This window comes from Schistocerca gregaria, chromosome X, assembly GCF_023897955.1.
Source record: "Schistocerca gregaria isolate iqSchGreg1 chromosome X, iqSchGreg1.2, whole genome shotgun sequence".
In the NCBI taxonomy this organism is placed as follows: domain Eukaryota; kingdom Metazoa; phylum Arthropoda; class Insecta; order Orthoptera; family Acrididae; genus Schistocerca; species Schistocerca gregaria.
Window position 1 is genome coordinate 329,275,082 of NC_064931.1, and position 26,828 is coordinate 329,301,909.

Below are 26,828 nucleotides of genomic sequence, written 5' to 3' on the forward strand. Positions count from 1 at the left end.
GCCTCTGGTCATTATTAAGTACCACAGTGTTGGACATGATCAGATTTCTATTAAAAAAGTCATCGTCGAAAAATATTAAATTTGGTTATATAACGCGCATGTAACAACATAAAAAAGAGTGCATATTCACAAAGTGTCTGGCAGAAATAAAACAATCGTGTAACATACCCTGAATAACAATGCCATAAGTTCACCAAAAAACGGTGTAACAACTATTTTTGGTGACCAATTTATGGCACACTTATTCATTGTGTCACAATTTGTTTTATTACTGCCACATGCATCATGAATATGTTAACATTTTTCGACTGTAAGACATGCATTATATAATCAAGTTTAATATACTTCAACAGCGAATTCATTTATGGAAGTCTGATGATGCTCAAAATTGTGGTACTTTTAAATAGTCAAAGGCCAAATGAATGATTATACAGTAGAACAAACAATACAGTCAAATGGCAGAACTTTCATTTGAAAAGTTTACATATTGATTTCTTGGTTCACTTAAAAAAATGTTCCAATAAAATCAACAGTTACTAACAGTATCAGAATGTGCTTTTACTGTGGATTCAAATAGCAGTTTGTATTTTCTCTAAGGCATAACTTCACAAGTGGCACTCACACTTTAAGCATACAAAGTTGTAAAATTCCATTCTTCTACTTAAAGCATAAGATGTGTGACAAAGTGGGTGTTTCTCAAGTGTCAAAGTTGCCTGGGCTAAATGTTTGGCACTTGTATTCTTTTAGATATGAGAAAAGTTAGAAAAGTTTGTTTCTCAACAATGATGTCTACAAGGTTCTACAACAAGATGAGTGAGTGGCGGACGCAAGCTGGTCGTAGTGTAGTGCCATAATTGACACTAATATCCCAAAACTGTAATTTTAAGTTCACAACAATAGACTTGCTTTCAAACATCAAATGAAAATCTGGGCAAGATAACAATGCAATACCATCATTATTTCTAACTCCAGCCTATTTCTATAATCATAAGAATGCAATACAATTGCAAGTAGAATTACAAACAGCAACATGACACAGATAACATCAACCCAAACTGGCTTCAATTAATTTTTTGAAAGTGACCTCTATTGGCACAGGCCCCAGAAACCATGGAACACAGTGAATGGTGAGAGGGAGGGGGGAAGAGGGAGTGAGGGGGAGGGGGGGGGTAAAGAGAGGGGGAGGGGGGAAAGAGAGGGGGAGGGGGGAAAGAGAGGGGGAGGGGGGAAAGAGAGAGGGAGGGGGGAAAGAGAGAGGGAGGGGGGGAAAGAGAGAGGGAGGGGGGGAAAGAGAGAGGGAGGGGGGGAAAGAGAGAGGGAGGGGGGGAAAGAGAGAGGGAGGGGGGGAAAGAGAGAGGGAGGGGGGGAAAGAGAGAGGGAGGGGGGGAAAGAGAGAGGGAGGGGGGGAAAGAGAGAGGGAGGGGGGGAAAGAGAGAGGGAGGGGGGGAAAGAGAGAGGGAGGGGGGGAAAGAGAGAGGGAGGGGGGGAAAGAGAGAGGGAGGGGGGGAAAGAGAGAGGGAGGGGGGAAAGAGAGAGGGAGGGGGGGAAAGAGAGAGGGAGGGGGGAAAGAGAGAGGGAGGGGGGGAAAGAGAGAGGGAGGGGGGGAAAGAGAGAGGGAGGGGGGAAAGAGAGAGGGAGGGGGGGAAAGAGAGAGGGAGGGGGGGAAGAGAGAGGGAGGGGGGGGGGAAGAGAGAGGGAGGGGGGGAAGAGAGAGGGAGGGGGGGAAGAGAGAGGGAGGGGGGGAAGAGAGAGGGAGGGGGGGAAGAGAGAGGGAGGGGGGGAAGAGAGAGGGAGGGGGGGAAGAGAGAGGGAGGGGGGGAAGAGAGAGGGAGGGGGGGAAGAGAGAGGGAGGGGGGGAAGAGAGAGGGAGGGGGGGAAGAGAGAGGGAGGGGGGGAAGAGAGAGGGAGGGGGGGAAGAGAGAGGGAGGGGGGGAAGAGAGAGGGAGGGGGGGAAGAGAGAGGGAGGGGGGGAAGAGAGAGGGAGGGGGGGAAGAGAGAGGGAGGGGGGGAAGAGAGAGGGAGGGGGGGAAGAGAGAGGGAGGGGGGGAAGAGAGAGGGAGGGGGGGAAGAGAGAGGGAGGGGGGGAAGAGAGAGGGAGGGGGGGAAGAGAGAGGGAGGGGGGGAAGAGAGAGGGAGGGGGGGAAGAGAGAGGGAGGGGGGGAAGAGAGAGGGAGGGGGGGGAAGAGAGAGGGAGGGGGGGAAGAGAGAGGGAGGGGGGGGAAGAGAGAGGGAGGGGGGGGAAGAGAGAGGGAGGGGGGGGAAGAGAGAGGGAGGGGGGGAAGAGAGAGGGAGGGGGGGAAGAGAGAGGGAGGGGGGGAAGAGAGAGGGAGGGGGGGAAGAGAGAGGGAGGGGGGGAAGAGAGAGGGAGGGGGGGAAGAGAGAGGGAGGGGGGGAAGAGAGAGGGAGGGGGGGAAGAGAGAGGGAGGGGGGGAAGAGAGAGGGAGGGGGGGAAGAGAGAGGGAGGGGGGGAAGAGAGAGGGAGGGGGGAAGAGAGAGGGAGGGGGGGAAGAGAGAGGGAGGGGGGGAAGAGAGAGGGAGGGGGGGAAGAGAGAGGGAGGGGGGAAGAGAGAGGGAGGGGGGGAAGAGAGAGGGAGGGGGGGAAGAGAGAGGGAGGGGGGGAAGAGAGAGGGAGGGGGGGAAGAGAGAGGGAGGGGGGGAAGAGAGAGGGAGGGGGGAAGAGAGAGGGAGGGGGGAAGAGAGAGGGAGGGTGCACAAACCATTGTAATATTCTTGCTGAATACTGTTAATGAGGGCAGGAATTAATTACTCCACTTGAAACTGTTCTTGAATGCATAAGGATCCTTGTTCTGCTGTAGACTGAGGGTACTGGATAATATTGTCAAAAATACTGTAAGTAGTTCAGCAGTGTGGGCAACTGTTCAAAATCTGGAGTGTGTTCTTTTTGAGGTGTGGCGACAAGTCTTTCAGGAACTTCTCAATCATATCACTACGCCCATGCCTGAAAAGGTATGATGCAGTGTAGTCATTTTGACCACACATTTCATTGTTAGGTAGTAATAATTCTTGCTCCATCTCATTCTGATCTGTTTCTCTAATACCATAAATGCAGTTTAATGCCTTGACTGTGTCTGTTGTGTGCAGATGCAGGAGGAGTTGGCCGAAGTCCAAACACAGCTGGAAGCTTTGTTGGCCACAGTCAACAAGCTCCAGAGTGCCACCTTGAGGTGCGGTGGGGATGGGGTGCCTGGGGCAGGCTCTGCTGTACTAGATGTGCAGGGGGATGTCACAGCTCTCCGTCACTGAGCCGACCTCAGGTGCGACTGATCCGGCTGGCCCACTCTCACCTCAGTGTGGGTGGCAGACTGCGTCGAGGTCTCGAGCCTCAAAACGATGGCTGCATGGGGTAAGCAGGCTCCTGCCAAATCCCATGCACTTTGCTAATAGATTTAGTGGGCTATCTGATGCTTGGGGGGGGGGGGGGGGGAGTAGGCTGAGACGGATCAGACTGCACCTTCTGCCAGGATAGTGGCTGCTCCTTCAGCAAGGTCCGGACAGGCACATGGGGGGTAGCGGTTTGTTAGTTGCTGGGAGCTCAAATGTTAAGCGGATCATGCAGCCCCTCAGGAACATAGTGGCTAGGGCGGGGAAGAAGTCCAATGTTCACTCGGTGTGCTTGCGGGGGGGGGGGGGGGGGGCCTTGTCCAGGATGTGGTAGAGACTCTTCCGGCAGCTATCGAGCATGCGGTGTGCAGCCAGCTGCAGACTGTTGCGCATGTTGACACCAACGATGCCTGTGTGTCGGGGTTCCGAGGAAATCCTTGGGTCCTTCCTACAGATGGCTAAATTGATGAAGGTGGCCTCCACCTCTCAAGGAGTGGAAGCCAAACTGACAATCTGCACCATTATACCCAGGGTGGACCAGGGTCCTCTGGTTTGGAGTCGAGTGGAGAATCTAAACCAGAGGCTATGTCAACTGTGAAGAAAATGGTTGTAGATTCCTCGACCTACGCTATGGAGTGGAAGGTTGTAGGACACCCCTTGGTAGATCAGGGGTGCATTACACACAAGAAGCAGCTAGATGGGTAGCACAGTACTTGTGGCACGCACTTTTTTTTTTTTAGATTAAGTTCCTCCCCATGAGAAACAAACTGCTGGCCCGAAAAATTACCAGTTCATGACACTGATGTTATTCTAGGAGCGCTCTCAACATACAACCTTGAACAGTTGGTTACAATACCAACTTGAGATGTGAACATATTGGATATCTTGGCGACAAACAGACCTGATCTTTTTGAGGAAGTTAATCTAGAATAATATATTTGCGACCATAATGTCGTTGTGGCTTCTATGTCGGTGGAAAAGGAGTTTTCTTGTTTGAGAAAGCAAATAAAAGTGTCATTAATGAATATCTTCATAGTCAGCTCCAAGCATTCACTGCGGTACACATAGATATTGAGCATCTTTGGTTGGAATTTAAAGGTATTGTCCACCATGTGCTAGAGAAGTATGTGAATAGCAAAAGTATAGGGGAGGGAAAGGATTCACCTTGGTACACCAAACATATCAGGAAGTTGCTGAGAAAGAAGAGAATTTTGCACAGTGAGAATTTTGCACAGTCATTTTAAACATAAGTCACTGTCCCGCTGACAAACAGAAATTATGCGAAATGAAAGCAGCTTTCAGAAGGACAATGAGAGACTCTTAATGAATTTGAAAACAATATTTTACCTGCAGATTCTAAAAGTAATCCCAAAAAATTTTGGTTTGAACGTAAAAATCTATGAACGCTACAAATAATTCAATACCTTCTCTTACTGACAGTACGGGTAATGTAACTGATGATGATAAACAGAAGGCAGAAATTCTAAACCTAGCTTTCAAAAACTCTTTTACAATAGAGGACTGCAGCACCATTCCCCCTTTCAATTATTGAACAAACGAAAGAATGGCTGACAGTGTTTAGTGCATCTGGGATTGTAAAACAGTTAAGATCCTTAGATGCCAGAAAGGCATCTGGTCCAGACGGTATCCCCGTCAGATTTTATGTTGACTATGCTGCAAATATAGCACCATTCTTATCAGTCATCTATCAGAGATCATTGGAACGGTGGAAAGTTCCATGGGACTGGAAGAACGCCCAGATCATAGCAATCTATGAAAAGAGTAGAAAATCAGATGCACATAATTACCAGCCAATTTCACTGACATCGATTTGTTGTAGAATCATGGAACATATTTTGTGTTCAGACATAATGACCTTTCTAGGCTCTGAGAAGCTCATCTGCAGAAACCAGCATGGTTTTAGGAAACAGCAGTCAAGCGAGACACAGCTGGCCCTCTTTGTGCATGATATACAACAGGCTCTAGATACCGACTCCCAGGTTTATGCCATATTTCTCAACTTTCGAAAGATGTTAGACTCAGTTCCACACTGTCGCTTGCTACAAAAGGTGTGCATTTCCGGTCTATGCAATGACATATTCAGTTGGATAGAAAGTTTTCTAACAAACAGGGAGCAGTATGTCATCCTGAACGGGTTAACTTCAACAGAAACTAGATTAACTTCAGGTGTGCCCCAGGGCAGCATAATAAGTCCTCTGCTTTTTACAATTTACATTAACGATCTGCTTCATGGTTTTGACAGCAGCCTTAGACTGTTTGTCGATGATGCTGTAGTCTACAGGAAAGTAGTATCACACGAATGTTGTGAACAAATCAATAAGGATTTGCAGAAAATAAATGTGTGGTGTAATGACTGGCAGTTATCTCTCAATATTAGTAAGTGTAATGTATTGCGCATAACAAGGCGAAAATCCCCATTACTGTATGAGTACAAAATAAATCATCAGCCTTTGGAAGCGGTAACATCAGTCAGTATCTGGGTGTGACTATTCGAAATGATCTCAAATGGAATGATCAGATTACACAAGTAACAGGTAAGGCGAACTCTAGATTGCGGTTTATTGGTAGAATCATGAAGCGATGCAGTCCTTCAACAAAGAAATAGCTTACAATATGTTAGTTCGTACAGTCTTAGAGATAGACGACGCGCTAAACCGAAGGGGCTTCTCACTAAATTTCGAACTCCAATCTTCGCCAAGGATGTAGTACATATATTATTACCACCAACTTTCAAATCACATAATGATCATCACTCAAAGATAAGGGAAATAAGAGCTGAGTACTGAGGCAATCAGACAGTCATTTTTCCCTCGTGCGATCTGCAAGTAGAACAGAGAGAGGTGGGGGGGGGGGGGGGGGGGGAATATGACTTTGGCACGAATTCTGCCCTCCGCCACACACCGCTTGGTGGCTAGCACAGCATATATGTAGATGTAGACTTAACAACTATCAGGCACTATACTATACTGCGTGTAAAATAATATTTCATGTGTGGGACCAAAGTGAATCATAGGCTCATATCGACATAATGTGTCTTAACATCTTTGAAGTTGTGAACAATGGAAAAGGCAAAATAAATGGAAAGATTTTTGTTCAGGTTTCGTCAAAGAATACTGTAGGGATAAGAACAGATACTCTGTCACTGCCACATTACTTTCACGTGCATTATTCTTGGCTGTGGACTTTTGCCACCCTTGGAAATTCCTTCATTACTGACATCCATCACCATTCCCTGCCATGCTGTGACACTGTGCAATAACCTTAACTATATGAGAAGACATTACAGGAACACATTTTGAACTGTCGTAACTGGAATGTAATATCAGTGGACTTTCATGGTGACGCCATGTCTGTAAGTGGACACACAACGCACTTAACAATGATGATAGTGTGAACTGAAGCATGACAGAGAGAAAATCTACAAAGTACTACTTTGCATTGAAATTAGTAAAAAAAACTGAAGCCTGAATAGTAATCTAACTTAACAAAAAAAAACCTCACAATTATATGACAAATTCTTATGCTGAAGTTATAATTCATTGTATTTACAATCATTCAATGAGGAACACCTGGAGTCCAAGTACCCACTGACAAATCTGAATTTTTCTCAAGTTCCACAAAGGAACAGCTCTCATGCAACAAACACTAATATAATCCAATGCAAACCCTTCACCTTTCCTTACATGGTCACACCCACTTCTTTCTGAAGCATAATCTCCAAGCGATTTGTGACAAAATGACTCCATTATGTTTCTTTCTTTTAATGAACGGTTCAGTTCTCCCCACAGTCTTTCGGAATTTTGCAAATCTTTCAGAATTCTGAGACTTCCAAATTTCTCAGTAAATTCAAATTACCTGAGAATTCCCAATTTTCCATGACAGGTCACTACCCTGCATAAACACAGGTCAAGATCTGTGACCACTTGTTACATTATACTGTCTTTGTCAAATGTTCTAACGCCATCAAAATGGTTATTGGGCATTTAAATCACTCAGAAGGAGTAAAGGCACAGGCAACTAATGGATCAAGTTAACTCTCTGTTGATGTGTCATCTCCCTTTTAGGAGGGAGATAGACATCAAGAGAGTAAAGTCAATAACAGTCCATACGCATACACCAACAGCCTTTAATGTTGTATTGAGTGGTATCTGAGCAGAAAACATGTCGACAAGTATCAATGCACAGAAACAATCTGATGCTCTTTCTAGACCAACTCAATTTTTGTAATATTCACAGTGGCTATATAGGGTATGAGTATTAATGAACTGACTTACGAAATTTCCACTTTTACAAACTATTTTCATAGGTCCCATTGCAACTCTCATAAGAACAATATTATTTAAATTTGCTTGTAACAAATACCTGCTTTTGATGAAAGTCCTAACATGGAGTTGGTGGCTTCCTTTTCACTTACACAAACTTTGTGCCAATAAGTGTCTCTCTGTAAATGACAATCAATACTTACATATGTCTTAGGTCACCCCCCTCCCTCTCCTCCCCTCCAAGCAACTTTCAACACACTTAGAGCAAATGAAATAAAATTGAGTTCACTGATTAATCAGTATTATTGAGTCAAACCCATTCTACATCAAAGTCAGGGGAGCTGATATCATATTAGATTGAACTTCCCAAACACGTCAAATAATTCTATTGTGCTGTGACTTTCCAAGCTTTTGTGACAGATCTGTTGCAAATGCTCTTCTTAGGTTTGCTGTTTGATAAGATTATGCAAGCCCCACAATATTTCATCGAGGGGCAGTGGGGGGGGGGGGGGGGGGGATTTTTCAATGTCTTCAACTGGTGGTGGTTGCTGTCATCACTGCTGCAAGACACAGCTAGAGATAATTCGGTGTCACTGTAGAAATTTATTGGGTTAGTAGGAGGAACTACACATGTGCAGAGAGGCTCCAACTGTTAACACCAATTGGTGCATGCGTAACACCTGCTCCTGGACCAATCAATTTCAATGCTGCCACATATCACCAGTTGTGCCTTGCAGCAGTGACAAAAGCAACCATCACTGCCTGAAGACAGTGAACAGTTATTTTAATAAAATATTGTGGGACTTGCACAATGTTATCTGGTGGCAGTTCTGACAAGTGTACTTAACCCTGTTGTGTTGTACAGACGTGTGTCAATTTGCATGCAAAGAGTGTCTCTTAGTATAGCCTGTAAAAGAAGAAAAGTAATGGTTCAGTAGAAGCTGATGGTTATCCATGGTGTCTAAGACAACAGTAGCATTAAACTTAACAACATTGGTAAGAAATTTACAATTTGGTACAATCTTCTTCGTAGGAAACAATGAAAAATAAAGAAGCCCTCCTGAACACTGAAGCACAAGTTTTTGTTACAGCTTGTAAAGGATGAACATATACACATTAACTTGAAGACATAGAAATGATGTCTTTTAAAATAGTTTCAAGGAATGAGAGCAGGTAACATTCCAATAATCAGATATGTACTGCACAGAAAAGTTCAGGAAACAACTAAAGATCAGTCTCTAAGATTTCAATGCATCAAATGGCAAACTGGATTGTTTATAAAAATGTTATAATCTCTTCTACCAATATTCAAGTGACGACAAGTTGTTGAGATGGAAAGTGTCTACTATTAAAGATGTCAGGTGATGGGAATAAAGAGAAATACTTTGCCACAATTGATTCACGATTATAAGCCAAGCAACACACACACACACACACACACACACACACACACACACACACACACAGACAGACAGACAGACAGACAGACAGACAGAGAGAGAGAGAGAGAGAGAGAGAGAGAGAGAGAGAGAGAGAGACTTCAGGCACTGCTGTCCATCAATAGTGGTGGGAGGGGAAAGTAGTCACTATTAATAAATGGGAGATTTAAAATTCCTTGTTGTTTTATGACTGCAGACACACTGCCGTGCACTTTTGACTTCAGTAGTAATGTACAAATGGTGGCAGGAATTTCCCTGAAGTTTCTAAGGTCTTTAGATGTGAAAAATTGATGCAACAAGAAGAAAGAAAGTTGTTATTGTCAATAGATGTCATGTGTATCTGAGGATAACATCATTTATTCCAAACACTGATGATGTTTTTCTCGAGACAAAATACAGAGTAGTAGTTGTACAGAAATCTTCATTCGTTCCTCAAAAGAAATAATGAAACAATATTTGACAGCCTACACATGTTTGTTGCTATCTGAAATCTTTTATGCAAAAGGCTCCAATGAACTGTTTTCTAGAAGCTAGTTAATATACAGCATCAGTAACCACTGAAAAAGATGTGTCTTTAGACAAAGATAGAAGGCTATTGGGGATCTTCAGGACTATTTCTTGTGATAATGTTATCTGAATTCCACATCCCAGGTGGAAGTACCTAAACTACATGATGCTATAGAGAATGAACAAACTAAGTAAGTCATCGTGAAGACAATGAAGAAGAAGAAGTCACTCCTGGCACCAAGTTTTGCTGCACCTGTGCAGGGACTTTACACTGGAAAGAAATATTTCTCTTCTTCTGGAATAGACAATTCAGTTCTAAGCAGCTGGAGCAACAACTCCTGTCAGGATGCTATGCTGGGAGTACTGGGTGATGAAGGGACTACATCCACATATGCCCCTGATCTTCCAACAACTTCCATGAATCAGCTAGAAACTAGCACACCCACTCATTACCCAATAACATTGTGGATTGGAGGAACTTAACCATCTTTTTCATCGCGACTTCAGCTACTCTACACCATGCCGGAAACCAGGAACACCCTAGCCACAATACTTCCCACTCCTTCCGAAGCAGTATTTTGTTGTCCACCAGATCAAGAGGGGGGGGGATTGGCAGTCCATCGCTATGCCACACTACAAACCAATTGCCACATGGGTCTTACCCCTGCAGAAGACTCATGTACAAGAAATGTCCTGTGTATCCACACAGCATCTCCCCTCCCCTCCTCTCCTCTCCCCCATCACAGGCAGGGCCATGTGAGGAAACATTCATATAATATCGTGTGCCATCTCTACCAGAATTTCTACAGAGAATTTTATGTGGGTATGATAATCAAACAGCTGCCCACAGCAATGGCCACCACTAAACTCTGGCCACCTGCACAATTGGCCAGTCAACAAAAGAACACACTGTTGAGAACATGCTCTATTTCAATACCTGCTTCACAACCCATAACATCCCCCTCTCTCCCTGCTCAATTATGTAGATAAAGGTTTGTCGTTGCAACACACCCTTTGACCCTGTAATACTTGTGGCCTCAGCACCTGCTAGCCCCTGCTCGATGACTAAGCTCATTTATCTCGCATTCATACCCTCACGTCTGCAGCCGCCCTCTTCCTTTGTCCTATTTTGACATCTCAATCTAATTCTCCACATCAGCTACCCTTGCCCAGACAAAACAAGTTCATCTCACCAGCATGACATAATATCTCACCCTCCCAGCTACCAGTCACCTATCCCCAACCCTCTAAACAAATACCAGCCTATTTCTCCCCTAGTCCACTCCACGTGAAACAACCTCACATTAATATCCAACTCCAGTGCTGGCACAATGCATTCAGGTGGATCAATAAAGCCATTCCATTATGCATATTTATTATTTACTTTCAACTGCCGTATTTATTTACATTCAAAAGATGTATTTCAAAATCATATTTTTGCATTAGTCTCATTATCTTCAGAAGTTCTATCCTTTTTAAAACGTTACCCTGTAGTCTGCGCACTGTGGTGTAAGTAAAAATCCATCAAATAGTCAGTACAGTTGGTCATGGCAATACTGCAGCATTTCAGTAGTTCCTGTTAGGTTAGCACAGTTCACAAGCTAGATTCAGTCTAACACACTGTGCAGTACATGGGTCAATAAGTTGCAGTTTTGGAGTTTAATAAGTTTTCAGTTCATCAAAATTCAACAGCCCTGTTCTCAAATCTGAAATACTCCAAAAATGGAAAATACAAATTATACAAATGAAAACTGTGAGCAAAGAAATTTGTTCTTAATCAATGGTCCACAGTTCTTTGTACTATAAGTATCAACCAATAAGCCACAAATAAAATATGACTACCAATCTGGAAGTCACTATCAATGACATCTGACAGGGAAAGGTGAACCATCGCACATAGGTAAAAATGTTTTCTTCAATGAAAGAACCCAGCCACTGCCAAATATTGAAGAACAGAAGGGAACTGGTTCCAAAAACATGTTTAGGTCAGAACACTACAAACCAGTGTTAATGAAAAAAAGATGGAAAGAAATAATATGAAAAGGAGACAAAGCATTTAAAATCTAATGCTACAGGTTACAGCTGATGGAAGAAGCCACCGAAAAATATTGACAACCAAAGGACTTGTGCTTGTGGGATGACCCACAATATTAACTGACATGGTTGCATCAAACCTGCTGTGGTGCAGACCCAGAACTCCTAAGCACCATCTGATGTTGTTAACAATGCTGTTAACTATCACGTACTTGGCGACTGGGGAACCACCTTAGCATATCTGAAAATTGATATGGTGTAAAATTTGATACAAACTGTTGGACCAGGTTTGAACTGACCCTTACTCATCTGCTTACTGTGTGGGTTTAACTATGAGTAAATGTACCATTATAACAAATACTACTTCAGCAGTTAGGAAAAAGTTTTGAGAACAGAAATTTTCATTCATAATTTCTATGCCACATTCTTATGTCTTCTTTCAGTTAAGAGCCCATAAGGGGCACAAAAAATTGAAAACAATGTACTGGTAAATGTATTGTGCTAATAATTAATCGAAACAACTTCTTAGCATGGTGAGGGAAAAGTAAATCACTTGAGAATATCTTTTTAAAGAACATTGCAAACATAGTTACATAAATTATATGAATATATCTTGATTACCTGAACAAAAGCTGCACAGAGGTACACAAAAACAAACAGTGGTGTAAGGGAAGTATGACCACCTTTCATATAATTAATGGTGTAAATAAAAATTAGATGGCCAGGAACTACCATCAACATAAGGACTCTCGTAGTTCGAGCATGGGGACCTGCAACATAAAATATTAATCTACAATGTATCAAAACTAAACTCCAACAAAAATAAAAACTATATGTACAAGAGGCATATTCAGAGTACTTCACAGAGTAAATGTCAGACATGCATGGAGGCAAAGAGCAGCGAAACACAAGAATGAAAATTTTAACAAAAGAAAAAAAAAAATAAAAAACCAAGAAAAACAAATACATGAGGATGTGCCTAGTTCAAAATTTACTACATGGAGGAGAAGGATAGGGAGGAGTGGGGTGAGGGCAAGGGGTGTGGGCAAGGGGTGTGGGCAAGGGGTGTGGGCAAGGGGTGTGGGCAAGGGGTGTGGGCAAGGGGTGTGGGCAAGGGGTGTGGGGGTGGGGTGTGGGGGTGGGGTGTGGGCAAGGGGTGTGGGGGTGGGGTGTGGGGGTGGTGAGGGCAAGGGGTGTGGGGGTGGTGAGGGCAAGGGGTGTGGGGGTGGTGAGGGCAAGGGGTGTGGGGGTGGTGAGGGCAAGGGGTGTGGGGGTGGTGAGGGCAAGGGGTGTGGGGGGGGTGAGGGCAAGGGGTGTGGGGGGGGTGAGGGCAAGGGGTGTGGGGGGGGTGAGGGCAAGGGGTGTGGGGGGGGTGAGGGCAAGGGGTGTGGGGGGGGTGAGGGCAAGGGGTGTGGGGGGGGGTGAGGGCAAGGGGTGTGGGGGGGGTGAGGGCAAGGGGTGTGGGGGGGGGGTGAGGGCAAGGGGTGTGGGGGGTGAGGGCAAGGGGTGTGGGGGGTGAGGGCAAGGGGTGTGGGGGGGTGAGGGCAAGGGGTGTGGGGGGTGAGGGCAAGGGGTGTGGGGGGTGAGGGCAAGTGAATAGTAACCTGTTTATTGTACCGTGCAGACTATTGTTTACTTACTCCAAGTTTCTTTTTTGTGCACATTTTTAGTGCATTAGCTTTGTGTTAGCCAACTTTAGAAGCAGTGTAAACTAGAAGTAGCATGGCAGCAGAACTTACAATGCACAAAATGACTCCTTGGGTTAGTGTTACATTATGTATGATGTAGATGAAACTGATTAAAGATGGATAGGGTTTGTGCCTGTTGTATACAGATGAAGTGGGAATTTGTCACTGTCCGTAAACAGATGGAATGTGTGTTTGCCACAGTTCACATGCTTCAGGCTGCCACCCTTAGTTGCAGTGCTGTTGGGGCATCTGAGATGAATGCTTTGACACCTATGGAGGCTACATCACCACCTGGGCTCCCTGATGCTGCTGCACCTTCCGATTTGCTCGTCCCAACCAGTCATGACTTCCCTGATGGTTATTGGCAAACAACGGTGGGGTCGTGAATCAATGGATGGAAAGAGAAAGAGGGTACAAGCTGCACCGATGTTCCCTTATGCCTAAGAAACACATTTGAAGTATTGCCCACTGCTGACAGTATGCCTGAGCCAGCATGGGATGCATCACCTGTTGGGACTGTGGCCAATCTTCCTGGGAGATCCTAATTAGCCAATAAGATGACATTGCTTGTCATTGGCAGCTTCAATGTTAGATGGATGACTGAGCCACTGAAGGAAACAGTGGGCAGGTCAGGAAAGAAAGCTAGTGTCCACTTTGTTTTCATGCAGTGGGAGTCTCATCTGAGATGTGAAGGTGGCCTTGCTGGCTGTGACTGAGTGCACACGGCTGCAAATCTTAGCTCATATTGGCATGAATAATGCCTACCACTTGGGTTCAGAGGCCATTCTCTATTCCCTACTGGCAAGAGGCTGATTTGGTGAAGATAGCTAGCCTCACTTGTGGGGTAGGTGAAGAGTAACATTTTGTAGCATCAATCACAGAACCAATAGCAGTCCTCTGATTTGGGGCAAACTGGAAAGCTTAAACCTGAGGATCAGACAATTGTGTGATGATCTTGGTTTCAGATTTCTCAACCTCTTCTATCAGGTAGGGAATTGTAGGACTATTTATTAATAGATCAGGCATGAATACATGCAGAATGTGGGTACTAAGCTACTGTAGTACACATGGGATGCACATGAGGGTTTTCAGGATAGATAAATTCCTCCGCAGGCCCAAAAAGATGTATTCCAATTCCAGACAAGGTAGCATTCATCATAAAAGATCGGAGAAATAAAATGTTAATGCAGTAATAGTAAACTATAGAAGCATCTACAGAAACGTCCCAGAACTAGCCTGACTTATAAACAGTAACAATGAACACACAGTACTAGGCACAGAAAGCTGGCTCAAACCAGATGTTAACAGGAACGAAATTCTGTTATGTGTATTGCATAGGTTGGTTGAACACTGGTGGTGGAGGCATGCTTATATAATTAAAATTATGATAATATCTAGTGAGATTAGCACAGATTCTGAAATAATTTGGATTAAGCCTGGGAGACTGACATGATTAGAGTGGGTGATAGGGAATTGGGTGAAATTGTTCTAAGTGCCACATCCAAAAATTACCTTGCACCATTAATCACAGAACTGACTCTTGAAACAAGCATCTTAGACCTGCCGATAACAAACAGATCCTAACATTTTGACAGTCAGCTTACAACAGAGAATCTTTGATCAAAAAAATACTACACCATCACTGAATATGGCCATAAATAGTAACACAAAGAAAGCCAGGAAAATCTCTGTTTAGCAAGAGCAACAAGAAACAGATTTCAGATTACCCGACAGGTCAACATGAAAATTTCACCCCAAGCATTGACAATATCAAGCATCAATGGACAAAGTTCAGGAGCACTGTACAATATACTTTAGACAGGTATGTGCTGTGTAAAGTTATGAGAGATGGATAGGACCCAGGGTAGTTTGAGAATCATGTCAGAAAGCTGCTACAGATACAAAGTGAGCTTCACTGCAAATTCAGAAGTAAAAGCCTCACACACAAACAAAAACCAAAGAAGGTAGATGACAGAAATGGCCAACATATTAAAGGTCTGTTTTCAAAATAATTTTACGGAAGAAGATTGCAAAATAGTTCCTCCTATAATCGTTGCACAAACAACAAAATGACACATCAAAATAAGTGACCATGGGATAGAAAGGCACTGTATATCGTTCAACAGAGGAAAGGCCAAATGTGTTAAGCCCACCTATCTAGGAGTACGTGTATGGAGTGATATGAAGTGAAATGACCACATAAAACTAATAGTGGTAATGCAGATGCCAGATGGATATATGTAGTCTACCAACAATGGAGGTAGCTCACAAAACATTTGTTTGACCAATTCTTTCAGTCTGGGACCCCTACTGTATAGGATTGATAGAGGAAATAGACAAGATCCAAAGAAGAGCAGCATGACTGGTTACAGGTCCATTTAGTACATGAGAAAGAATCACAGAGATGATCAGTCAACCACAGTTGCAACTCAACAAGAGAGGCATTTTGCATCATGGCGCTGTTTACTGTTAAAGTTCTGAGAGTGTATGTTCCTGGAAGAGTTAACCAATATCTTGTGAAAAGACCACGAAGATAAAATCAGAAAGAGTCAAACCTGCATTGAGGCTTACCAGCAACGGTTCTTCCTGTGAACTACTTGTGACTGGAACAGGAAAAGGGGGGACATGACACAGGTACACTAAGTACCCTTTACCACACAATGTGAGGTAGCTTATAGAGTACTAAAAATGAGTGTGTTTGATGAGAAGCATCTGTTAAGGTACCCACTTTCATTAGAATATCATGTTTTGCCAGTAACGAGCAAGTAAATGCAAATCTAACCAAATAATAATAATAATAATAATAATAATAATAATAATAATAAAAGACTAACAATATTCAACACACACACACTATTTTTATTATAAATGCTTTACATAACTTATGGGGATATTGTTCAGTACTTAATGTTTTTATTAATTAAAACTGTAATTTAAATTGTTAAATTTCTGAAAAACTGAATGTGTCTGCAGAAAAGGAGGGGTGGGGGGTGGAGATTTAATACATGAATGATGTGTAACTTTATTATTAATAAATTTCAGGGACTATTCATATGGTTCAATTAAGCTATCTCACTAGTTACATCTTTGTTAACTGTGAGCAAACACTAACTTAAAGATTACTGACATATCAAATTAATCAGCACAAAAGCACATTTCTCATTGTATAATTAAATTTTAACTAGCATTAATGATATGGAAATTATAAATAAGTACTGGTGCAAATTCTGAGCCTAATGACGTGCAATACGGAAATACCAGTCTGAGGTTATGAAAGCACCTGCCAGAGGTTGCGAGAGAGTCTCTTCAGTTTGAATCACAGTAAATGCTTGGCCTGCAGCTCTCTGAATGACGTACCGACTGCTTGTTTTGGTTCGAAATTTCAAAGTTTTTTTTGTGTGGGTGCACTCAATACACGTAAAATTTTTAGCCATCTGTCGTGATCTGAACTCATTTTATTTTGCAATTTTTGGAAGTTTGCCAATTTTTAAGTGCATCCACTGACAACTTCTAATATTTTCAGAGGTGTATGCTGATTCAGACATTGAGGTCTTCATGTCTTAACCACTTTACCTGTCAATTGCTGAATAGTGATTTTTTTTAATACCAGCTCATGTAACTTACAAATTTTGCAGAGCTTCCTACATTATATGGGCCTCACAAACAAATCCATAGATTAACTCCTTTTTTAGCACAGTTTGTGGTTATAGTCAACTGTGTTGGGTTTGTATCCAACGCAAGCTCACAGTCATGCACCAGTAACTCATTTATGTGATGTTAATTTACATAAACTTTCAATTTTATCACACACAGTAAGTCATGGATACAGTAATTTACAATAGCTTTTGTCCTGTCACTAAGCTAGAATTTTGCTGTTATCCACTTACAGGAAATCGGCCACAATTAACAACTGAACTGTCAGTCACAAATTTTATCTCCCCCAAGACAACGAACAGCCAGGAACAATAATTATCATATTTTTTTACTCAGTCAGCAACTGATGTATGGTATACAAATTTAAATGATTGGGATTGTTGTTTCTTTTATAGGACAAAACTTACAGGCAATATGCATGCAAAAACATGATGATTAATACTGTCAGAGCTGTGCCATTTCCTACTGCGTATTTTCAGGTGTTTTCTTCATTTTATTAATAGTGTAATATAAATTTTAGCTGATCAGTTATTGGTCTGGAATGATCATTTTCACACTTCGTGAAGTAACATCTGTGACTTGTTTAGTGTAACATCTATGGTTGTTATAATGTGTAGACTATTTTTGCTCTCATATTCTAAAAGTTAATTTTTGCTAGCAGCAGCTCAGTTACAATCTATGTACATTCATTGTATCTGTAGTAAAGGAGAAGTGTAAAAATATATATCAGAATGTGATTACATTTGTTTTTACAACCTGAAACCTGGAAACTTTATTTCTTTGATACATGACAATCACAGTTAAAAATATCTGTACAGTGGATCCTCGCTTAATAAGCACCTCCAATACCACACAATTTGCATAATGAGCAAAGCAAATTGTAAAAAAATGTCACTCTTAATGAGCGATTTTTCATATAACGAGTGACAACGATCTAGTGTGATGCCACCAGCTGTTTGCGGAGGAAATGTTCAACAATATTAACACCTTTCATTGTCGGCAGCGGCAGATGAACAATTTCTTTAGTATTACAAACCCTGGGTTTAACGCTCACTCTGCTAGCAGCTTGTGAACACACATTTTTCTAAACGTATGTTCACTAAGTGTTTTTTTGTATAAATTTTAATAACCTTCACAGAAATGTCCCCGAAGATAAAGCTGCAAGAAAATAACCATAGAAGAAAGCAAATGAACTTAGAAATGAAAGGTAAAATCATTAAAACCGTGAACGTGGTATGAGTGTTGCTGATTTAGCATGCACATACAATCTGTCTACATCAGCTATTTGAACTACCCTCAAGAACAAAGACAAGATTAAGGAGAAAGAGGCTTCAAAGGGAGTAACAAGAGTATCTAAACAACGGTTTTGTATTCAGAATGATGTCGAAAGGTTACTCCTTACTCGATAAATGAAAAGCAATTGCAAGGCAACACTATTAACGAGAGCATCATCTGTGAGAAGGTGAGAATGATTTTCGCTGATCCCGTTAAGAAGACACCAGGATCATCAATGGCTGATTAAGTGTTTAAGGGAAGCTGTGGGTGGTTAATGAAGTTTAAGAGAAGAACCAGCATCCACAGCATTGTGAGTCATGGCAACACAGCTAGCTCCAGTACAAAGGTAACAGAGAGCTTCATCAGCATTTCAAGATATTATTGGATTCTGAGGGTTATCTGCCACAACAGGTTTTTAATTGTGACAAGACGGGTCTACGCTCGAAAAAGTTGCCAAAGCATATCTTTATAACAGCAGAGGACAATGCACTGCCCAGTCACAAGCCAATGAAAGACCATCTCTCACTGCTACTCTGTGCCAGTTCTAGTGGTGATTTGAAATTGAACTACTGCTTGTTTACCATTCAGAAACTCCACGAGTCTTCAAGAAGTGTAAATTCCACAATAGCAGGTTAAATGTGATGTGGAGGTCCAACAACAAGGCTTGGGTCACACGTTATCTTTTTTGACATTCGATCAATGAAATGTTTGGTCCTTTGGTGAAAAAATATTTGTCCAAGATGAATCTGCTACTCCATGTCTTGCTTGTTATGGACAATGCTGCTGTCCATTCTCCAGGCCTACAAGACCACCTCCTTGAAGAATTTACAATTTCTGAATCCCATCATCACGCCGTTTCTCCAGCCTTTGGACCAACAGATTATTTCTAACTTTAAACTGCTCTACACTAGAGCATTGCTTTGAGTTGACCATAGCTACCAATCTCACTCTCAGAGAGTTTTGAAAATATCACTTCAACATCGTTGCCTGTGTCAAAACGATTGAAAAGGCAGAGGAAGGAGTTGCCAAGAGCACTCTCACTTTAGCTTGGAAGAAACTTTGGCCAGAGTGTGTTGTCGACTGTGACTCTGAGGCATTTGAGTCGGTACCTTTGGAACATGTAGTCAATGGGATTGAGTCTTTGGCTGAGAGCATGGCACTAGAAGTGGATAACAATTATATTTATGAGCTTGTGGAAGATCACAGCCAAGAAATGACCACTGAAGGGCTTATGGAGTTGCACTGAGTTTCACAACAGGATGTTCTGGAGAGTTGTTGGGAGGAGGAGGAGGAGGAGGAGGAGGAGGAGGATGATGATGATGTGGTTGTAACAGCAAAGCAGCAATCTTCTAGTGTGAATACGAGACATGCTGAAAGCATGGGAATTGGTTGCATCGTACACTTAAAATCATCACCCAAATGAAACAGTGGCTACATGCACTATAAAATTTATTTGATGATAATGCTGTGTCGCATTTTTCGCCAAGTGTTGGCAGAAACATATGACAATAGATAGCTAAAAAGGAATTAGTTATGTATCATGAATAACAAAATACATAATTCTATCTGCATAATTTTCTTTGAATAAATGGCATGAGCAAGTAAAAACTTAGTACATTTCCTGCATGGTGTGCATTATCGTATTTTACATTAATTTAGATGTGATAAATTGTTTCACTTAACAATTGTTTCAAACTATGAGTGAGATTCTCGAACGAATTATGCTCACTATGTGAGGTTCCACTGTATAGGCAGAAATGAAGATTTATCAATACCTAGGAATTCTGCCAACCAACTGTAACTGCAAACATCGGAGGTAAGAATTTTGTTACATTTCCTTTTCTTTAAGTAGCACTGTTAGAAGTAGAAAGTCACCCTGTCATAATCTTCTGATTAGTTTCCCTGAATTCTCACACGTCCTGGTCTCCAACCTTTGTAGGTGGAGAAAGATGTTCTGGATGTTCCATACTATTTTATCTGCAGTACATACTGAAGAGCACTCGAGTCTGAATGGATTAGATATTTTTCAGGATAAAAATGACAGTTTGCGCTCACCCTTAAGATCATGTCAGACTTCTGATCAAATGGCAAATTTATTTTGGGAACAGATCTTGGGGACTTACTCAAAGCACAATATAGATTAATGAAGAAAAATCCACTACTTACACTCTTCTGTGAATACTGCCATATTTTTTCCCCATTTTTTCTTTTTATTTTCATAAAATATAAAGTTAAAAACATACACAGGTGTATAAACTCTCCAGTAGTTTGGAGGGGAGGGGATTCTGGGTGTCTTCAGTAACCAGGGCATTCAGATTGTCAATGGTGGATGAGTATCTTCCGAACATGCAATGAGAGTAGGTGAGTTTCCAGACCTGGAGTCAGCTTACCAATCATTCCAAGATCTTTCGTACACAGTTTGTTAGGGCAATACTCCCTTAATTGTTGGGGAATATTTGGTTTTTCACCAGTTTGAAGCTCAAGAACCAAATCTGCTTCCCTCAATGATTTGTGAAATTATTCTGCCTCTCATATTTGAATAAAAGTGATAGGAAGGTTACCAATAATTTATTTTTAAGGTTCCGTAAATTGTACTGGAAATGGTCATGACCTAGAACAGTATAACAAGCATCAGTCAGAGCTATATTAAAGTCCCATCTACAGGAGGAGTAGTTATATAGGATTCCATCCTCATTCATTTACCACCAACTTGTGCATTCACATGTAATGTAATCCACTGTGCTTTCCGGTGTGATGCAGTGTAATTGCTGCATGCAATACTGGTGGTTTGGCATACAAGTACAGGACCACATCCATAAACCCTAAATGAGGACACACATTAGCCAGCACTAACCAGAATGTCTATACACAGTTTGATGTGGCATCATTGTTTCACTCATGAAAACATACCAGCCATTAGCATCATGTGCAGCTAATTAGGTGCAGTAGCTAGCTAGTGTACTACACGACACTCCGGTCTACATCTACATCTACACTCTGCAAGCCACCTGACGGTGTATGGCAGACGGTACATTGAGTACCTCTATCTGTTCTCCCTTCTATTCCAGTTGTATGTATTGTTCACGGAAAGAAAGATTGCCGCTATGCCTCTGTGTGGGCTCTAATCTCTCCGATTTTATCCTTGTGGTCTCTTCGTAAGATATATGTAGAAGGGAGCAATATACTGCTTGACTCCTCAGTGAAGGTATGTTCTCGAAACTTCAACAAAAGCCAGAATCGAGCTACTGAGGGTCTCTCCTGCAGAGTCTTCCACTGGAGTTTATCTATCATCTCCATAATGCTTTCACGATTACTAAATGATCCTGTAACGAAGTGCGCTGCTCTCTGTTTGATCTTCTCTCTCTCTTCTATCAACCCTATCTGGTACGGATCCCACACCAGTAAGCAGTATTAAAGCAGTGGGCGAACAATTTTACTGTAACCTACTTCCTTTGTTTTCGACTGCATTTCCTTAGGATTCTTCCAATGAATCAGTCTGGCATCTGCTTTACCGACGATCAACTTTATATGATCATTGCAGACATACAGACAGGTCCCATTTGGCAGTTAACCTGTGTAGCAGTGAGTATTTGCTAACTTAGCAAGAATGAATAGTGTAGGCACAATTTTTTTGAATATCACAGAATTTACACTTGTACTACAAAAAAGAAGGTCTAAGCAGGAGTCGAACCCTCACCTCTTACACACACATCTTACAAAGCTGAAACGCTAACCACTTGACCACCATAAATTCTAGCATACGGCACCTACGCACAGGTACATCAGTTACATAACAGATGCGCAAAACTTCTCTTGCGATTTTCTCAGAACTGCCACAGCAGTGCACCTCACTACTTGCACACTATGTTGTTTTAATGGCCTACTGAAAGGTGTACAGAGTTTGAAGTAAATCAGTCATCCCAATGTCATGGTCTCCCCTTGTTTGATAGTCTCAACTCAAGAGCGAAATTAAAGTACAATTAGAATATTCTTTACTAGGTGACAGCGCATCCATTGTAATAATGAAACTCTTAGCAATAACAATGTCATGCTGTACCTGCAATGAATTCGAAATCTGAAAGCAGGGCCATTAATGAAATACAACACTGAGCACTGAAAGCACATTTATTAGGAACACTAATGTACATCCTGAACAGAACTGAACTCCTGGACAAAGAGTGCTACTATTTATACAAACACTTAATATTCCAAAATCTTCAAATATTACATCTTAAGACATTTTAGAACCTTCCAGAAATGATAAATATGAATAACAAATAATTGTTGATGCTTGAATTTTAACTGGTGACCCTTAGCACACCAGTCAGATATGCTAACCAAGACACCACACTGTATGCAGCACAACTCACGACACTGGTCCATCTACTGGATAAACAATGACCCACTGTTTCAGAAGCTCTAATTAGAGCACCCTACACCTATACCTTGTCAACAGTCCTGCCACAGTGTCAGTATGAAGTTTAGTCTTGGCATTATCATACAATACTAGAACTGGAGATGATGATAGCATCTTATTAGGGACAAGCCAAGATGATCTTACATTTCATTCCAGGAAAATCTGGCATCTCCCTCCAGCAGTTTTTGCAAGGGATGTGCCTCATTACATAAGTCCTTAACAAATGACTGGGACCACAAGCACATGGAAAGAAAATTTCTCACATTATGATTGTCAAGGAGTTGGAATGTCTGTCTGGTCTTATTTTCTCTGGGTTGGGATAGACTCCATTGTTGTTAACTAGGTGCCCCAACATTTTCATTTCTTGGATGATAAAGCAGCACTTTTTCACATTCAGTTGAAGAGCTACAGTTTTAAATACACTTCAACATGTTTGTCAATGAGCTTAGGTGTTCTTCAAAAAAACGATGTCATCCAGAAAGCAAAGACATGTCGTCCATGTACGTTCCTTTTAGTGGAGCAGCACTAAAGAGCAGAGCACAGCAGCGTGTTGGGCAGCTGCTGCAGTGCTGCTTTGCACTCAAGTATACTGGGGCAGGAAGAGGCGCAGCAGCGTGCAGGCTTGTCCTACTGCGTGGATGGCAAACGTGCAAGCTAACTGATCCACAGTCTTTCTCAAACTATTTTAAAGAAGCTACCTGGTAAAAAGTTTGGTTCTTGTGCATCTCATATTTATTTCTCAGCTTCATAAAGAACTGCTTATCATTTTGTTAATCACTGTAGTTATTGCAATATTTCAAAATTAAATAACTTGCAACAAGAAAGTCAAATAGTTTTCATGTAAAATAGAGGTTGCTATGAATTTGTGTTTGGTGTATGTTAGATCACATCTTTCTTTACACCAAATGTAGTTTACATACAGGGTGTCCCACTCAAACCTCCCCGATTTCAAAGACCTGGGGAAAAAACCACAGTAGATATGACAATGAAAAATGCACCACATTGCAAAGCATCTCAAAGAATTTATTTATTTATCATCAATACACCTCTACATGTGAACCATTTGTAGCACGAAGAATATAGAGTCTATAAGCAATTTCTTGCCAAGTTCTTTGTAACATTTCCTCTGTTATTGTTGCAATCGCATTAGTGATACAATATCGCAATGTAGGAATATCGCTCACTTTGTTCACATACCCGCAGTCCTTCACGAATCCCCACATGATGAAATCAAGCAGCGTAATGTCGGGTGAACGTGGTGGCCAGGCAATAGGTCCTCCACATCCGATCCAATGACTGGGATATTTCCTATCCAGGAACTTGCAAACAGTCTGGTTACCAATGCGGCGGAACGCCATCTTGTTGAAAAATGATGTTGAATTGCAAGTATTGTATTTGACGGTACACAAACTGCTCCAACATGTCCAGATACACTGACCCATTCTCTGTTTGTTCCACAAAGAACAACAGCCCAACCACCCTGTTGTGCATTAGCCCACACGAGACATTTAGTTTAGGGCTATCACAAACCTGTTCAATGACAACATGCGGATTTTGCAAGCCCCAAATCCAAACATTATGCCTATTAAACCTTCCTGATACATGATAGGTTGCCTCATCTGTGATTAAACATCCTTCCAGGAACCTGGCATCCATATCAATATGCTGCAGCATATCGGCAGCAATTTGTTGTCGGCGTGGTTTCTCGTTTGGCGTCAGATGTTGCATAATGTGCACTTTGTAAGCACACATATGAAGACGCTGGTGAACTAAATGATGCAATGTTGATCGAGGTACATCAAATTGCCTACATGCTTGACGAATTTACTTATGTGGGCTTCTGAGAAACGTTTGTCTGATGCCCTCAACTGTCTCTTCTGAAACACTATAACATGCATCACCGGAATGTTTCTGAACACTTCCTGTGGTCACAAACTTCCTATACCTTTCCTGAACTGTATTCACGTCAGGTGGATTACATTCAAACACACGACAATTTCTTTGCACAGTTATCGGCACTTTTGTTTCCGCAAACTACAATACTGCTTGCGTGCGCTGCTGTGGAGTCGCCATTTTCACTTCATGCGACCATGCTGCAGTCTGGCAACGATACTTGGCACTTCTGACAAGGGGAATATAAATTCTTTGAGATGCTCTACAATGTGGTGCATTTCTCATTGTCGTATCTACTGTGGTTTTTTCTCTCCTGGGTCCTTGATATCAGGGAGGTTTGAGTGTGGCACCCTATATTGTACTATTCTTTAAACTTGAGTTGGGATCTATAACTCATTCCATTCTCGAGAAAAAGGACAGTATATATTGCACTGTGTTTCGCTCACATGCCCAGATGATACAGTGAGAACGAAATATTTGTAACACCCTTGTATCTCGTTAATTATTTGGGCAAATAATAGCGCACAAAGATGGGAGTATGTTGCCATATGGTTACTGTGCGAAACCACAGTATACAAGTTATTACAGTTTTTTTCAATGGAATAATTGATTTTTAAGGGTCATCAACAGCTGGTGAAACGAGAATTGTTACAGGTGCCTGGAAACCAGAAGCAGTTTTCGAGAATGGCTGTAACATTCTCGGTAGGATTCACAACCACTGCAAGAATTGTGGCCACAAAAGTGTTGTGGGATTGATTCTACCCATGTCACATGAGTGCGTCTTTGGAAGACGACTTTCCAAATACAGAAAATGATTTAAGGATCTTTCCAAATGCAGTTGGTGATGTTGGCAGAAAACACATTTGTCTAAAATGCAAAGAAAATTCTGGTACATTGTCTTATAAACATTTTCACTCAATCGTACTACAAGCAGTTGCACATACTCATGGTTAATTCATTATAATCAATGTTGGAGAATATAGAAAGTGAATGTGATAGATTTAATTATTCTACTGTATCTCACCCTGATGCAAGAAGGGGAGTTTAATATACCAGCAGACTGTCCACTACCAAGGACATCAATTGTATTGTCTTTAGTATTCACTGGTGATGATGCATAGCCACTTTATCCTATCATACGGACAATAGGTTTTAGATCCAGGGAAAGAATATTTCAACAAACACCCTCCCAGACCATGGCAATTAACTGATGCGGTTTTGGAATAATAAGCACTAAGTGGAGCACATTTTGTAAGCCAACAGAAACTTCACCACAATTTGCTGGCAATACTGAGAAATGCACATTTTTTCCTTAACACTGGCACTGACCTAGAAGGATCCCTGAATGGCGATGAGCAACACACAGACATCTGGTGTTCTATGCAGCGCACTTTTCTGAAAAGACGAAACTTAACAGAGCTTCAAATGAAGCTGTCCAATGGAGGCAATTTTGAAAACTTTTCCTCAAATGATAAAACCTGATTTTCGCGTGTTATCAGTTATACAACTTCAACTTTATTACCACCTCTTGTTTTAAAACAATGAAAGAAATAAGATGTGAAGGAAATATATTCTGTACTTTTCAAGAAGACATTTGTGCCATTTGACTTACATAACTTAAAAATCGTCAGACTTGTTACTCCAGAAATACATATCACGTTATATATATAAACCAGTTGTCTTGTAAGTAAGTGTAAGTAAGTAAGTAAGTAAGTATGAGAACATATCTGTGATACATAAAAGGGCTGGAAACTTACACGTCTGGCCAATATAGTGAAGCTGTGATGTAAATTAGACATCCAAAACATGGGTGTAAGCTTCATTTAATCTGTATTGATGTTTAGATATAGTGAAATGAAGTTTACACCTGTGTTTTGAACATGTAATTTACATCAGGGCTTTACTACACTTGCCAGACATGCGAATTTACAGTCCTTTTCTTTTTCACTGGTATGTCCAGAGGTACTCAAGAGATAACTTGTTTACACATTACAAACTGATATGGATTTTTCAACTATAACAAGTTGGATCATTTTAGACACTGACACTTGAAAATGGCCAAGGCCAAAATCTAAATAGTGAAATAAACACATTATATACAGTCAAATGGCAGATACATCTTTTCAAAAATTTTACATGCCTGTGGCTCCAGAAAAAGAAAAAAAGGTCATCTGTTCTGCACTTGTCTGTAATTCTGCTGCCACTTTATCAGCTAACTTGTCCAAATGAATCAGTTGTGATGATAGTTGTTTCTCCGGTCCCATAAAGGGCAAAATGGCACTATGTAAAAACAGCT

At 41.6% G+C, this 26,828-nt stretch overlaps 1 protein-coding gene across 2 annotated transcripts in view; it reads right to left on the bottom strand.

The window, feature by feature from the left end:
• LOC126297849 (solute carrier family 41 member 1-like) overlaps window positions 1-26,828 on the bottom strand; it is a 329,510-nt gene that overhangs the window by 7,807 nt on the left and 294,875 nt on the right. For both annotated transcript variants that reach the window (XM_049989112.1, XM_049989113.1), the window contains one exon: window positions 12,227-12,375. In XM_049989112.1, coding sequence (XP_049845069.1) covers window positions 12,227-12,375 — 149 coding nt within the window. The remainder of the gene's footprint in view (window positions 1-12,226; window positions 12,376-26,828) is intronic.